The sequence below is a fragment of the Procambarus clarkii genome, chromosome 44 (genome assembly GCF_040958095.1).
Source record: "Procambarus clarkii isolate CNS0578487 chromosome 44, FALCON_Pclarkii_2.0, whole genome shotgun sequence".
NCBI lineage: Eukaryota > Metazoa > Arthropoda > Malacostraca > Decapoda > Cambaridae > Procambarus > Procambarus clarkii.
The window spans coordinates 7020129-7036173 of NC_091193.1; the positions used below are offsets into that span (position 1 = coordinate 7020129).

General features: G+C 35.6%; 1 protein-coding gene across 1 annotated transcript; it reads right to left on the reverse strand.

The window, feature by feature from the left end:
• Positions 1 to 7: 7 nt before the first annotated feature.
• Positions 8 to 5152, reverse strand: LOC138350245 (homeobox protein abdominal-A homolog). The gene is made up of 2 exons (XM_069300607.1): positions 4863 to 5152; positions 8 to 3845 (listed from the first exon to the last, which is right to left on the reverse strand). The coding sequence occupies exons 1-2, from the start codon at positions 4906 to 4908 to the stop codon at positions 3157 to 3159; spliced, it is 735 nt and encodes a 244-aa protein (XP_069156708.1). The 5' UTR covers positions 4909 to 5152; the 3' UTR covers positions 8 to 3156.
• Positions 5153 to 16045: the final 10893 nt, after the last annotated feature.

Sequence of the window (16045 nt, forward strand, 5' to 3'; positions counted from 1 at the left end):
TTTCCACATGATTTTCACGTTTCTCACATATTGTACAGTATGTAATTGATATCACATGAAGTACTTAATGTTTATCACATAATGCACACAATATTTCTCACATGTTCCTCATGATGTACACATTGATGTGCATTATACATGCTCATCATGGTGTACATAATGTTTCTCACATAACATACATAATGTTTTTCACATGGCCATTATGATGTATATACTGTTTCTCAAATTTGCTTCATGATGTATGCAATGTTTCTCAAACGTGTATAATGTTTATCACCTAGTGCACGTAATGTTTATCGTGTGTTCCTCATGGTGTACATAATGGTTCTCACATGATCATGTTGTATACAATGTTTTTTTCAAATGTTCCTCATGATATAATGTTTCTCATTATTCTAAAGTGTAAATAACGTTTCTTGTGTGTTCCTCATGATATCCTCATGATGTGCATAATATTTCTCATATGTTTCACATGATGTACATAATGTTTCTCATGTGTTCCTCATGATATCCTCATGATGTGCATAATATTTCTCATATGTTTCACATGATGTTCATAATGTTTCTCATGTGATCCTCATGATGTACATAATGTTTCTCATGTGATCATCATGATGTACATAATGTTTCTCATGTGTTCCTCATGATGTACATAATAGTTTCTCATGCGATCCTCATGATGTACATAATGTTTCTCATGTGATCCTCATGATGTACATAATTTTTCTCACATTAAAAAGGTATGAGGAATACAACCTTTTACTCTTGAACATGTTCTGTGCCCCTTATAAATGAGTCTGGGTATCTTGCAAATGTTATACAATATCTAGTTGTTATTTCCATCTTCAATGATACAATTGTATACAGCACTTAAAGGAACTCAAATAGACAAGGAGTAGGCAGCATTGCAGCAGAGAGCAAAACACATGATGTCTTAGGGAGGTTTGTGAACCAATGATACGGGTGACGACAGTTAAATTAAGCTCCAGAGCATGTATCGACGTATAAAATAAATATCTGAGGAGGAGAGGTGACCATTGAGAGGAGCTTCTTGAAGTGAATCTAAGATTCTCCCATAATTGTTCTTCAAACAACAAATAAGAGCAACTGGTTCATTACCTTACCAAAATTTCCATGGTATTCTGCTTTTGTTGTATAGCACATGGAAATACTGTACTGTATATATCTAACCTATATCTATATACAGGCATACATGGACAGATAACACACAAATACAACTCAAACTTGTATAATGTCAGAAAAAAGGGACATGTTTGAACATCGTAATGATAGCCCTAATGAAAATAGTTCAATCAAAATATTTGTTAATATTAAAACAACTATTGTATTTAAAAAATAAGTACCGGTAAATTAAAAGCTTGATAAAAAGCTGATTTCAAAACACTGCCAGTTATTATACGTATTATCAAAAAATGATCTTGATTATAAAAGTGCTCCTTATTTTTATGAGAAGTCATACTTAATTTAACTTAAATCTATGCATAAACAGGATATTCATTCAATTAGTGAAAAAGGTGCAATACAAAAATCACACAATCCTCTGCTGGATATATTTGAACTAAAGTTAAATTCCTCAAACAAATTCCTACTAGATTTATATAAAAAATCAGATTTAACAGTTAAAAACTGCAAAGGAAAAATCTAATTGGCATTATAAATAATGTATCTAATACAGTATACAATATGCTGTATAGTAAATATATTCAGATTTGTAAATGGTTCAGCTCTACTCAAACTGCTAGCAGGAGTTTGTAATGAATTCTTTATTATGTTACTGTACAAGTGCTTTTAAAATACAGTGCAATACAGTACTATATGTGATCAAAATCCAGTACCCAGTTAAAAAAAAAAAACACTGTTGCTTGTCTACTTTATGCTATCAAATACAGCATTCAATGTTTTCTAACCTTCATTCTTAAATCCACTTTGCTTTTTTAACTGTTGATAACTGTCTCCATAAACATAATTTACAGTGGAAATGGTATTTGCAGGTTTATAATACACTGTCACAACAAACAATATGATAACCTTGCTTTGGTTTATTGAAGTTCGTGAATTGTTTCCTAATATATTGTACTGTATATTACTCACGAAGTAATCAAGATTCTTATTAACCAGGATAATGAAGATAAAAAAATACATTATTTTTATAATGTTTTCTAACAAAATTATTTCACTGGTTTTGATGACATTAGTGAGTTTCTACTAATATTCTTTAAGCACTTTTTTAAGCAATTAAGATCAACAATTTAAGCATTTTACTCTATGACACAGTAAAGTTTTTCAAGGATGGAAATTTATATTATCACTGAAGAGATGTAAAAGATGGAAATATTGATACCTTTTCAACGTACAGTAATTATAATTAATCTCTTAAATTCACAAAATGAAATACCTACTGTGAAAAATATAAAAACAAGATATGGAAAAAAATGAAAAAATGCAATCAAGGTGTGGTGTTTGAACATAAATAGAGCAAATTTGTAATGCATCAAAATTATTTTAACTGTATTTTATCTATAAAGATTCTCACCAAGAATATATTTTTTTTTTATAGCGCAGGGCTTTATAAGTAAATGATGGGATGTAAAGTGGCCTATAAATGGCCTGCGAGGTTCTGTGAAATGTGCCATGGGCAGAAACATCCCCAAATGAGATGCTGCTCAAGGCTATTGCAACTGTCATTTTATATATTTCAGACTTTGTAAGCACTTTACAGTTTAGGACCTTACTGAAAATGAAAACATTTTATTATCTCAAGAAGAATTAGTTGTATAATAAAAGATACAGTACATACCAAAATGTTTAAATAATGGTAAAGTATATTTAACATAAAATATTTGTTTCACAGGGCTTTTAATCCCATCTGTAGCATTCGGCACATGTCTGCGAGGCTTACAATAGTCTTCAGTAACAAAGACACCAAGACCCTGAGACAACTCTATTACCTCCTTCACCCATCTAGGAGGTTGATCCACCTTCCACAAATGGGTTGTCCTGCTCAATGATGCTCAAGAGATTGCAGCCAAAGAAAGAGCAGGACAGGGTGGGAAGGAGGAGTCTCTGGGAATGACATCAGTCTAGCTTTAGCCATGGCTTTACAAATAAAGTTCAGTATTAGCATAATTATATGCACTAAAGAAGGGAATCAAAGCTAGAAGAACGGGGTGGCCCTGACTGGTTTGAGTCCCGTGTGCCTCCGGAGCTGGGTGACCAAGCAGGACTTTGTGCTTGGGATCGTGTTTCAGGAGCACTGTGTGGATACGGCACAGAGATGGGGACCAAGGCAGGAGGTACCATCCTACCCCCTAGGTGAGGATAAGCCGAAGAATGGCTTGGCCAACTCTGTCCTTGTGGCTGTTGTGCTGCTTGTTGTTGCCCAGTTCCTGAACCTGTACCCCTTTGTTGCCCTGTTTGCTGTTGGAACTGCTGTCGTTGTGGTCCATGCTGACTGGCATGATGCTGCTCAGCATATGGCTGCTGCTGTGAGAAACGTGGTTGCTGTGTGAGGTGTTGGTGTTGGCCTGGTAGCTGTGCCTGTGCACTCTGGGGCTGTGATGGCATATTTTGATCTGAAGTGGGTTGTTTTGAACTGTTACCAGATTTCCTTCCTTTGTTAGCCTTCTTCCACTTTTGCCGTCTATTCTGAAACCAAATTTTGACTTGCTGTTCTGGGAGACGCAATCTTTGGGCTATCTCCCTTTTCCGCCCCCCTGTGAGGTACTGATTGACTAAGAACTCCTTTTCAAGCTCAAGGATCATGTGTCTAGTGAAGGCTGTCCTCTTTCGCTTATATTCAAGGCCATGAGGATATCGGACGTTGGCTGTAAAAAACAGATGTGAACACTGAGATGAAGCACAGGGTGTTCTAATCAAAGTTTGCTCAACTTCTGAATATATAAAATCTCTTTAAATTTGAATTTTCAAATAAAATTTCTTTACAATTGTTAAATTCATTTAAATAAGCTTTTCAATTCAATTTGTTAACATTAATATATTCTAAGTTCAGCCCAATAAAAGCCATTGATAATTTTCTAAAAACTTTGAACTAAATGACAATATACAATATTATACCACATAATGTTTAAAAACAGCTAAGACAGGGGGAGGAAACTGTGTGGACAATCACATATTTCTTCAGATTAATTTGATAAGGATACAAAGACTGGAAGGGTATGTACAATGATGCTAGTTTTCAATAGGGTCAAAAGCATGGCACCCAATAAAGAGAAAATAAATCATCATGGCCACTAAGCAAATCAATGAGCAAATGGCTGCTTTTGTTATATTAACTTGTTCTTACATATATAAATCAAATAATATGTAATGAATTTTGTGAAAATTAAGATGATTTTAGCCAATCTATTGTTATAGTGTATTGTGCAAATGATATAATCTCCATGGAAAATTTTAATTTCAGAGTAAAAATCACTCATTTAATTGTTACTGAAAATGGGCTATACTATATAATCTCTCAAAATCAGTACATAAATACAGTACTGTATATCTAACGTTATCAGATAATACTGCTTGTGTGCCAAGCTGAACAGGTGATATTCCCTTCCAAAAACTTGCCTAAAAACTTTGCAGACACAAAAGCTAATCCATGCACATCTACAAGCTGACACAATCATGTCATAGTACAGTACTGTGTTCCTTTAATATCTTTGAGTCTATTGATACAGGGATACTTGGCTAATGTGAACATGTAAATTCAAGTCGTAAGAAATTATAATAGGTGACAATAAAGGTGACTTGCTTAGCTGACAACAGTGAGCGTATTATCTAATATGAGTGCTTAATACCCTAACTGAATGGCTATGATGAGAAAAATCACTTACCGAAGAGACCCTCCGCCCCATCTGTAAAGAAACCAAGAAAATACATCTATTACACCCAGTCTTCCAGTCTCTGTGTCCTTATAATGTACAATGAAATATACATATATAAAGATTATGTTAATAATGTCCACGTGAGACTCCCCCTAGACTTATACTATTTGCTATACATCAATATAGTATGACACCTCAGTTATTTATGTTCTCCCTAATTTAGTACTCAAGGCTGAAATATGCAACTACTGTACTATATTTGAATTTTATAACCATTATAATATAATCTTGGTAAAGCTGCATTCTCACTTGGAGACAGATATATTTCTTATTAAGTTGAGAGAAATTGGCTAATATTGACTTCACAACCCTAAGAACTTTGTGCTTACTTTTCATCACATGTAAAACAGGATAGATGATAATAAATGATCACTAAGAAGACGCTTATTCTTAAAGAATTGCAGTAATGTTTCTCCAAATCATAGTCATGACTATGCAACTTTCCTTAACAGGTAAGACTACATGAATTACCAGGAAACCTTGGACTGTCTCCCAAGCTGCTCCCTACACACAAAAAACACTTTGCTTGGTTTTGGAAAGACAATGTTCAGCTAAATAATATGTCCACAAAATTTTATGTTTACGTAAATCAACAACAAAACAGTTTATTGAAAAAATAATTTATCCTTGCAGTATCAAGATCTAAAATGTTCTTTCCAGTTCAAACATGGTATGATTTCTAAAAATAATTATTATCAAAATAATCAAACTCTTTCTTCAAAGTATACAGAGACCTATTCTGCTTATTAAGCTTTAGAAATTTATGAGACCCGGCTAATTATATTCACAAAAACCAACTTAACCAGCCTCTTGGGTCTCATCAGGATTTAGAGCACTTGCAAGAAGTCCCCAAACAGCCAACAGAGATGCAATTTGATCACAAACTTTCCAAGGAGATCTAGCCTGCATGACATACAGTACCTCTCGAGAGGGACTTGTCTGTCAAACAGACCAAGAAATTTCAGCAAGACAAACCAGCCTGCAATTCCAGCAATCTCAGACCGTGATCCGATTACTTACTAGAATTACAAAAATCAGTCCTTGCATACAGGGGCATTAACCCCCTGCACTGCATTCCTGTTTACAGCTGACATGCCCCTCCTCCCCCAGTGTGTAAGGAAAATCAATTAAAAAAATTATCTTTCTAAAATTGTTAAAATACATTCCCTGAACAGGGAAAAAATAAACAAAAACAATTACCATACATATCAGCAGATAAGGCAACTATGAGAGAAGACAACCGCCAATTTTCAGTTTGAGTTTTAGGGTTTTAGCTCATATTGGCCATATAAGACGACCCCCCCCAAAACACCAAAATCATCTGTGAAGTTTAGGTTATTGAACACCCAGCAACCATTGGATTTCAGTGCAAAATAAAAATTGTGGACACTACAAGAGCTGTTTTCAAGACCCTAGCAACCTTCTCTGACTCATAGTTACAAAAGATTGTATGCGATTCTGAAGTTAGTGTTTTTGTATTCACAATCTAATACATAGCTTAAAAATATTTTATAAGGTGTTATTTGAGTAGAATCTTAAGGCCCCTACTTTTGTACCTGGTCTATAAGATGACCCCTGGTTTTGGGGTAATTTTTTTTGTTTAAGATTCAAGTGTCGTCTCATCCGCCAAGATATATGGTATATGAGACTTACTTTGGCTGCATTGAAGCAGGAAATCTCGCAATGACGTCACAATTCACAAGCATTCATGAAGCAACAGGCCAGTGGCAGTCGTCTTGGTCTCTCCATGGGGCAAGAGTTGCTCTCAAGATAATTTTAGATATTTATTTCAATGTGTCTTTTGTTTTTCTGTTTTTGTGCAGAAATATTATTCAAGAGAGTGTAATTTGAAAAATTTATGTAATAAAATGTGTGGAACATTGAAATGCTCAAATATATTTGCATCACTAATATGCATACAATATTATACTCTCAGAACAATAAAACATAGTGTTTATGCCTTTACAGTATTATGCTGCATATACACGTTATATATAACTATATTTTCACGCACCATAACAAACACCTAAGCAGTTTTAGTGGGTGTGATATTTTCATAACCTGTTATCATTCAGCCTAGCCCCCACATATTTTGTGGGAAACTGCAACTGCATGCATTTAATATACAGTATAATATATTCTATGTATCTGTAATGCTTTTACCATTTTTCAAGTGTAATATTTGCACTGGGCTGTCAATAATATTACAGTATTTGTAATACAGAAATACACCACAGATACATCAAATACTGTACACTGTACATCACTATGCACCACAGTGAACTACTAAGCAGTTCTGGTGGGTGTGGTAATGAAATCCAAGCACAGCATAGTACCACACGCTACTCAGCTGATGTGGCCACCTGACTGCAAAATTCCTCCAAATATACTACGCACATCGCTAACTCTAGCCATAACACTGCTATTATTATCAAAATCCTAGTCACTAAATCATCAATATGAATAATTTTACACAAGCTTATTTTCTAAAGGAGCATGAGGTCCCGTTTCACGGTGTGTAGATGCACGAAAACGCAGCTGTGTGCTGTAGATGTCTGCCTCCTGCTGTGAACATCAAAACCAGCATTGTGTTCACTGATATCTAAACCTTGAACATAATCTTTATCAGTCAGGATCTTCAACAACACTATTATTGAAAAATAAGCACAATTATGTATGTCATCATTATTAAGTGATGGTGTGGGCACAAGCTGCACAGCAGTGCTGTGAGCTGCTGCAGCATGTGCTACCCAGTCACTCAATACTGAGGCCATCACACGCAGGAGGCCTGAGGCAGCAAATATTAGCCCACTGCATACATGAAACTTTTAAATCTCACAGTACTTTAGATCATCCCTCACTGACTTGTGCACAGTGGAGTCAGAAATGGTATGATCGTCCATGACTGACTTCTGCATTTGAAGGGTTACTGGTAAGTGCTACAAGATCCCACAAGAAACAGAGCAGCATTAACTCCTCTAACAATTTGACAATTCTTTAGAAGTACAAGCATATCGGTTACTATTATCCGGGAAAGTGGCCAATTAAATGTACTACTGCATACTGAACTTAGAGCAATCACTTAACAATCATTGTGCAATATTCCTAACTAATAATTGGTAGCTATTAAATATTTAACTATGCAATACGAATTACAATAAAAATATAGACAAAAATCCTTCTCACCTTCTCTAGATCAGCAATAAGTAATGTATTAGCTCTCAGAAATACATTTAGTAAAACTTTCTATAAATTTGGTCAAAGCTGATTTTCTCTCCATTCTTTTGAAGGAGCCCAGTAACAACAAACGAACTTGTTAAGAAAAGAACACAAAAACAAGAAGGGCATGTCTCCTTCTTATTTACATTAAGAAATAGTGCAAAATACCTGTAGAGTACATTGATTCAAAGTTTTGTATTTATCTGCCAATAATGAAATATGTTATATGGAAAAGTAAACAGAGTACTGTACTAAATAAGAAATTCCTTTAATTATGGGCCAATTTATTTTGAAATCGCATGCTCACATGGTAGGTACTGTACTTCCACGCACCACTGAGGGGACCTCCCTCCTTCACCTAAATGCATGCCCTGCCTCCTGCTCACTCAAACATTACTCTGTATCTTTGTCAATTCATGACTTCAGTTAAAATATGATCTATTTTAAATATGGTATAAGCAGATAATTAAAAGAAAAGCATTCAATATAATGAAATGCCAATTTCTCAGTTAGCCCCAAAGCTCCCTGAAGCTATTTGTCGACATGGTTACCATCTACTAGGTCACATCAGCCGTAGGAGTACTAGGGACCGGAGTCAGATCCCAGCCCCCCCTCAAAGAGGCACAGGAAGCAGTGACATTTATTTTCACCACCTCACCTGGAAAGCCAACCTGAAAAGCAGCAAGTCAAAACAAACTACTGCTGGATTTAAAAGGAGATTAAAGCTTCAAAACAGGCTGAAAGAACTCCCATGTAAACAAATGACTGAAGTCTCTTGTAACTTGCACAAGCTCGTTCACCCCACCTCCCCTACTTATTTGACTGGGGAGGGGGGAAGGTAGCCCACCACCAGCCGGTATCACCAAGCTCAGTTCTAGGGCAAATGTAGGCATCTACCTGACGACCTGGGAGGGAGGGGATCAGGGAGCCACTGGGGCTCATCCAGAAATTGGTGTTGGATGAATACATTTAACACTGGTTTTCTGGGGGAGCCTCTTGTGGCTCCTTAATGCTAAATACCCATGGAACAGGAAGAAAACATGGGAACTTACCAAAGTGGAGGGAGCACCACAGGAATCAGGACAAGGATGAAACTTTTGGCCAAGACATGACCCCAGAAAAAGTAGCCTTGGAACAAGGGACTTAGGAAAGAGGATCAACCCACAAAGCATCCACCAAAGCAGAATCGGTGGCCTGTAGGTAGTGCCACTGCAAACAATACATGATGCACCCCCAGCTGAACCAACCAAGCATCAATGACCAAACAACCCCTCCAGAAGCCAACCAACTCAGTCTTCGCCCAAAAAAGGAGCCAGCTGCAAACAAACATAATGTCCCCAGGGCGAAAGGCATAAAAAGCCCATCTCCAGAAGAGATCATGAAACTCTCAACCTGACAACTGGAGGCAGGAAAAACCAAAAGAAAGCTGGGGAGATGGAATTCCGGACTGAAATGGACACCATAAAATGAGAAGAAAAATGCCAGCTCAGCCTGAGCACATGCAGCTCCAAACACATTGAAGACCTGGCTCATGCTACACTGCAGTGTAAGGAAAAGCTGCCAAGGGTAGCACCATACCACTTAGCTGAATAAACAGGACATCAAAGCCAGTTTGGGAGAAAGGTGGCCTCGCAACTGCAACATCAGCACTAGAACTGAACTTGGGGATGTTGGCTGGCGGTGGGCTACCTCTACCCTCCCTCTAAATGAGTGGGGAAGGTAGGGCGAACAAGCTCATGCATGTTTTGAGAGACTTCAATTGTTTTACATATTTGGGGGAGTTTTTTTGGCCAGTTTTGAGGCTTTAGTCTCTTTTTGAATCCAACAGCAGTAGTTTGATTTGACTCACTGACTTTATGGTTGCCTTTCCCGGTGAAGTGGCGAAAATAAATGTCACTGCGTCATGTCTCTATGAGGGGGGGCCGGACTCTGGCTCGGGTCCCCAGTAGGCCTCTAGAACTCTATGGCTGATGTGACCCAGTACATGGTAACCATCCCAGCAAATAGCTTCGGGGAACTAGACAGGGGCGCCTGACAGCTGAATGGACAGCGCTTTGGATTCATAGTCCTGAGGTTCCGGGTTCGATCCCCAGTGGAGGCGGAGACAAATGAGCAAAATGTTTCTTTCACCCTGATGCCCCTGTTACCTAGCATTAAATAGGTACCTGGGAGTTAGACAGCTGCTACGGGCTGCTTCCTGGGGATGTGTAACAAAAAGGAGGCCTGGTTGAGGACCTGGCCACGGGGGTGCTATGCCCCAAAATCTTCTCAAGATAACCTCAACTATATGGGGCTCCCCCCACCCCCAGAAAATAGTGTTAAGAGCCATTGACAATCATATGGGAACAGTAAACAACATAGTGCACATTCAATATCTATACAGTACTATTTACCCTTAATTTGAGATATTGTATTTAATATTTTGTAATCACAATACTGTACTGTATTTAAGTATTATTACTTTGCATTTACAATATCATGTATTTTTCTTCCAAAAGAATATACAATAGTACAATAAAAAATTCTGCAAACTTGCCAATTATTTATCTTACCACTTCATTGGTTACAAATAAAATATGTAGAGCTGTTTGAATGTAAATTAAACTTTTTGTATTACTGTATGACTTACAGGAGCATATTGGTGCACAGGAAATATAGATGCCATAGGAGCTTTCTTTACTGAATAAGATCAAATTCATGGCAGAATAAAAGCCACCTTGAAATTACTCTCATAACTCACAGTGAATTGGTTAAAAAGAAACTCATGTGTAATTTACCCAGTTAACATTTTTGTCTGTTTTACTGCAGATAATATGCAATAATATGTGGTAAACATACATATCTATCTTCTTCAAAACCTCAAATATTCATATGGGAAACAAATTTGTAAAATGTTATAGAGGCAATCTACTTGCAAAATTCTGCTCCAAAAGGGAGTTAAATGTGGCATTACACTGATAGATGTCATTACAGAGCTTAGCCAGTAATAGACATCTTGTATTTTTCTTTTTCATCAAGTTCTAAATTTTATTACATAAAAAGAGATAACTGTGGCACTCCCCACCAAACACACGATGAAACTACGACGTTGCTACAATGTTCGACTAAGTTTTAACACCTAACAAGTTGTAACAACCAATATAGCAAGTTGTAGCAACGTTTTAATACATCATAAAAACGTTGTAACAAGATGTAACAACTTTATTACAAGTTGTAACAAGTGGAAAATAGGGACAGTTATGTTGTGTGTTTGGAGGGAATCCACAGTTACCTATGGAGTGCCTCACCTCATTTCCAACTGAAAAAATGCAACTTTCTTGGGCTACTACAGCTAAACCACAAGAGGTAGAGATTTTTCTACTTGGATTTTTGTGCTTCCTGATTGTCAATTAACATGTCAAAAGAAAAAATATCACTTTTATTTCTTTTTTTTTTAAGAACCATATTTGGTACATTTAACAGGTGTGCAGTGCAGGAGTTAATCAATTCTATTGGAAAGATGATGTTATTAGCCAAGGAAGTAAATGAGATGTACTATATATCCTCACGTCAAATTTTCCTTTAGACTTTTTTGAAGCTAAAATTAATGGATCGACTATTAGACAAGTACTGTTTATGAAGGCTGTTTAAGAAGGATGAAATTCATGCTTAGTACGAGTCAAATAATGGATGAAAAAAGATGCAGGTTAAATATATAAAATAAAATATGCCACACAGTATTGTAAATTAATGGTAGCCTACTGGCATTTGGAAGCATTGATCATCAAAAGCCTACCCCATGAAGTGTAAATATTTACTGGAGCTTGTTCGTCATATTAACACTCTTACCATATATATAGCTTAGTTCTGTACTTTATTAGTAAATACAGCACTTTAAGTTCAATTTCTTATACTGTACTAGAAATTAAATTTTGAGATAACTACCTTACTTTGTACATTCTGGTAGTATCCAGGCAATGCCAAGTTTATGATAATAGGGCCAATACAGTATACTGTATACAACCGCAGCTCAGCCTGACCAATGCCCTCTACTGTATTTATAAAACAAAACACAATTCATGAAATATAACAAAGGAGCAGTAAAAACAAAAAATACTGATAATATTTTATTAAAAAAAATAAACTTAATAATATACGGTAAACACTTTAGATGATTGATTTTTCTCAGTGCTTGGTAACTGGTTGGTTGGGCAAGTGAGTGTTGGCTAGAGTGTGGCTGGCCTGCTTGTTCAGAGAAATCTGTACAAGTCTTGAACCAGTCAGCAATGCTTCCCCACGAGACAATAAGTTTATCTTACATTAATCACTCCAAGTATTACATTAGGTGTTTTATTGCTGATACTTATAGAAATAACTGCCAGTATCTTATTTGCTTTGTTTCGAACATTTTGACAGCAATGTCTGTGAAACACATTTCACACCATGTAAACAGATGGGGCACATGATGCAAATGTTTATTATGTTTGGAAGTGAGGAAATATAAGAGTTGTAGTCTTGCTGTATTGTGCATACATTTTAATAATACTGAAGTAATACCCATCAACAGATGTATAATGCTCGCTATTATACGGTACGCTGTTTTACTACAAGCACCAAGCATCCCAGTGATAGGGCAGGCTACAGTAAAGTAGATACATATTTGAACCTAAATGTCCAGATCTACTGTTGTACTATTAGAAGTAATACTGTTTTACTACCTGAAATAATATAAATTTTCCTTAAATTTATGACGATTTTGTAACGGTGTTGTTTCTACATATAGGATAATACCTTGATCGACAAATGTTAACCTGTTATACGTGCAATCCTAGGGTACACATTTATGCAAGGTATATGGAAAAATCTATTTTTTTTTTTCAAATGGTGTGTCGACTTTTACATGTGATCTAATGTACCTAACAATTCTGAGATATATGATAAGGGGAAATATTTTATACCAATGCAGAGGTAGAAAACAGAATTGGTTCAACAGAAATTGCAAGAGGGCCAGAGAACAAAAAGAAAGAAAAAATTAATCAATATAGAAAGAGGCCTTACCCTCAAGCACACCAGCAATACAAACAAGAAACAACTACATGGCAGTGAGAAGAGAGGCTGAAAGAAACTTTGAGGAAAGGGATAGCTGACAAATGTAAAATACAACCAGGCTTTTTCTATAAATTTGTTATACACTAGTTAAATGTAAGAGCTAAAATTCAGAGATTAAAAATGGGGGAACAGATTCACAGAGAATGAAAAGGAAATGTGTGAAACACTGAACAGTTCCAAAGTGTGTTTTTTTGCAAAATGGTTTTCAAGGACCAGGCACAATAATTTTAGAGAATAATAGAGAGTACACAGAAGTATCTAGAGATGAAGTAGAAAACTTCCTATCTAGAGATGTTAATTTATAGAGATGAAATTGTTCTACTTCCTGTCACTACTACTGCTGGAGTGGTGACAGGGAGACTTGTGACATGGAAGAAGAATTTTCTGATAGAAAAATGAGGGTGATATTCAGAGGCAATGTATGAGACTGAAGAAAGGTTGGCAGTGTCATACCGCAGGGTTCAGTAATGATCATTGTTTACATGAACGATCTACCAGAAGGTATATAGAATTACTGTATATGAGCATGCTTGCTGATGATGCCAAACTACTAAGGAAGATAAGAAACTTAGAGGATTCCCATGCCCTTCAAGATGACCTGGACAAAATGAAGTAGGTGTATGGACCAACACTTGGCTGATGGAATTTACAGTGAATAAATGCAACATCAAGAAATGTGTAATAAGAGAAAATTGGCCACATGCAACATACAAATTATTTGAAAATAAAGTACTGTAAAGAACTCTGATAAAGAGATTTAGGGGGGGGGGGGGCCCTTGGATAGAAAAGTATCACCTGAAAACCACATTAAGAACATTGTACGAGGTACACATGCTATTCTTTCCAACTTCAGAATCGCTTTTATATGCATCGATGGCGAATACAAAATTCTTCACAACCTTTATGAGACCAAAATTGGAATATGCAGCAGTTGTATGGTGAAAATATCTCAAGAAGAACATCAATAAACTGAAAAGAGTGTGAAGACATGCAACTGAAAAACTAGAGCTATGAGGGCACACTAAAGGTGTTGTACGGTATATACCAAAGCTAGAAGATAAAAGAAAGAGATGAAATGATCCATATTATGATCGCTACGTACAAAATAGGAATGACAATCGACAAAATCAACAAAGAAGAATTCTTGAAACCTGCATCCTCAAGAACAAGAGGTTATAGACTCCACCTAAGGAAACAAAGATGCAGAAAAAATATTAGAAGATTCTCTTTTGCAGAATGGTAGACCGTTTGAACAAGCTAAGTGAGAAGGCTGTGGATGCCAAAAGCATCAGTAGTTTCAAAGCATCATATAACAACATTTAATACAAACACAGTATGAAATGTATCCTTCATACCTGTATATAGTACAATAATGCAATGATTTAAAATAACACATGCCAAAGAGACTGTGGAAAATAATACAACATTAATTATAAAGCGAAATGGAAACTTTACTCAAGTATTTACAATCTTTTTAATACAGTAACATTTAGATGAAAAAAATTGGTGTTACACTATTATTCTCATGATTTCTAAAAACCATCACGATTCCAAACTTGCCTGAGACAAGTTGCACATTAAAATAGATTAAATATAAAACTATGTTTCCACAATGCAAAGTTTAGGTAGAAAAAATATGCCCTTAACCAGTTGAATAAGTTAGCATCTAAAAAAAAAAAAAAGTATGACCAGAAAATTATAATCTTTGGAATAATGTATATAAAAAATCTTTGGACAGTCTGAATCAATAGCTAATACCTTGCTAACAGACAATATAATGAAATCTTAGCCTAATTATTGTCTTTGGAAGATACAAGATAATACCTTAAAACATATGATACAAAAAATCTTTGGAAGAGAACTACATACATACATTCTTATAAAATATCTTTGGGTGTGAAAGCAGTTTCTTAACAGCTAAAGTGTGCTTCATACCTTATATTAAATATTGGCTAACTTTATCTTGGACCATTTATAAAATCCTTAATGTCGACGCGTTGAAAACTGCCGTGAAAAGTGATCACCAGCTGATCAGTTCCCGACACATTTCCATAATAATGATGTGTTGGTCAACAATGATAACATCACATAATTTATATCTTCCTCCATACAGCTGCAGTCACTAATATAATTTGTAACTCTGTTACTAAATTATTTAATAAGCAGCTTGGCTAACACACATAGTTAATTACTTAGGTAATTACACTTAGGTAATTATATTTGATGTGTTAGCCAAGCTGCTTAAGTTTGTATGTAGTTACAGGTAAACAAGCGATAAGGTGTTGTGAACTTCAAGATAAATGCTACCATCTCTCTCTTTTCCCATCTCCTCTCTAAAAAAAACTGAAATATAAAATAATTTTTTTTATTATATATATATATATATATATATATATATATATATATATATATATATATATATATATATATATATATATATATATATATATATATATATATATATATATATATGTCGTACCTAGTAGCCAGAACTCACTTCTCAGCCTACTATTCAAGGCCCGATTTGCCTAATAAGCCAAGTTTTCCTGAATTAATATATTTACTATAATTTTTTTCTTATGAAATGATAAAGCAACCCTTTTCTCTATGTATGAGGTCAATTTTTTTTTATTGGAGTTAAAATTAACGTAGATATATGACCGAACCTAACCAACCCTACCTAACCTAACCTAACCTATATTTATAGGTAAGGTTAGGTTAGGTAGCCAAAAAAAGCTAGGTTAGGTTAGGTAGGTTAGGTAGACGAAAAAACATTAATTCATGAAAACTTGGCTTATTAGGCAAATCGGGCCTTGAATAGTAGG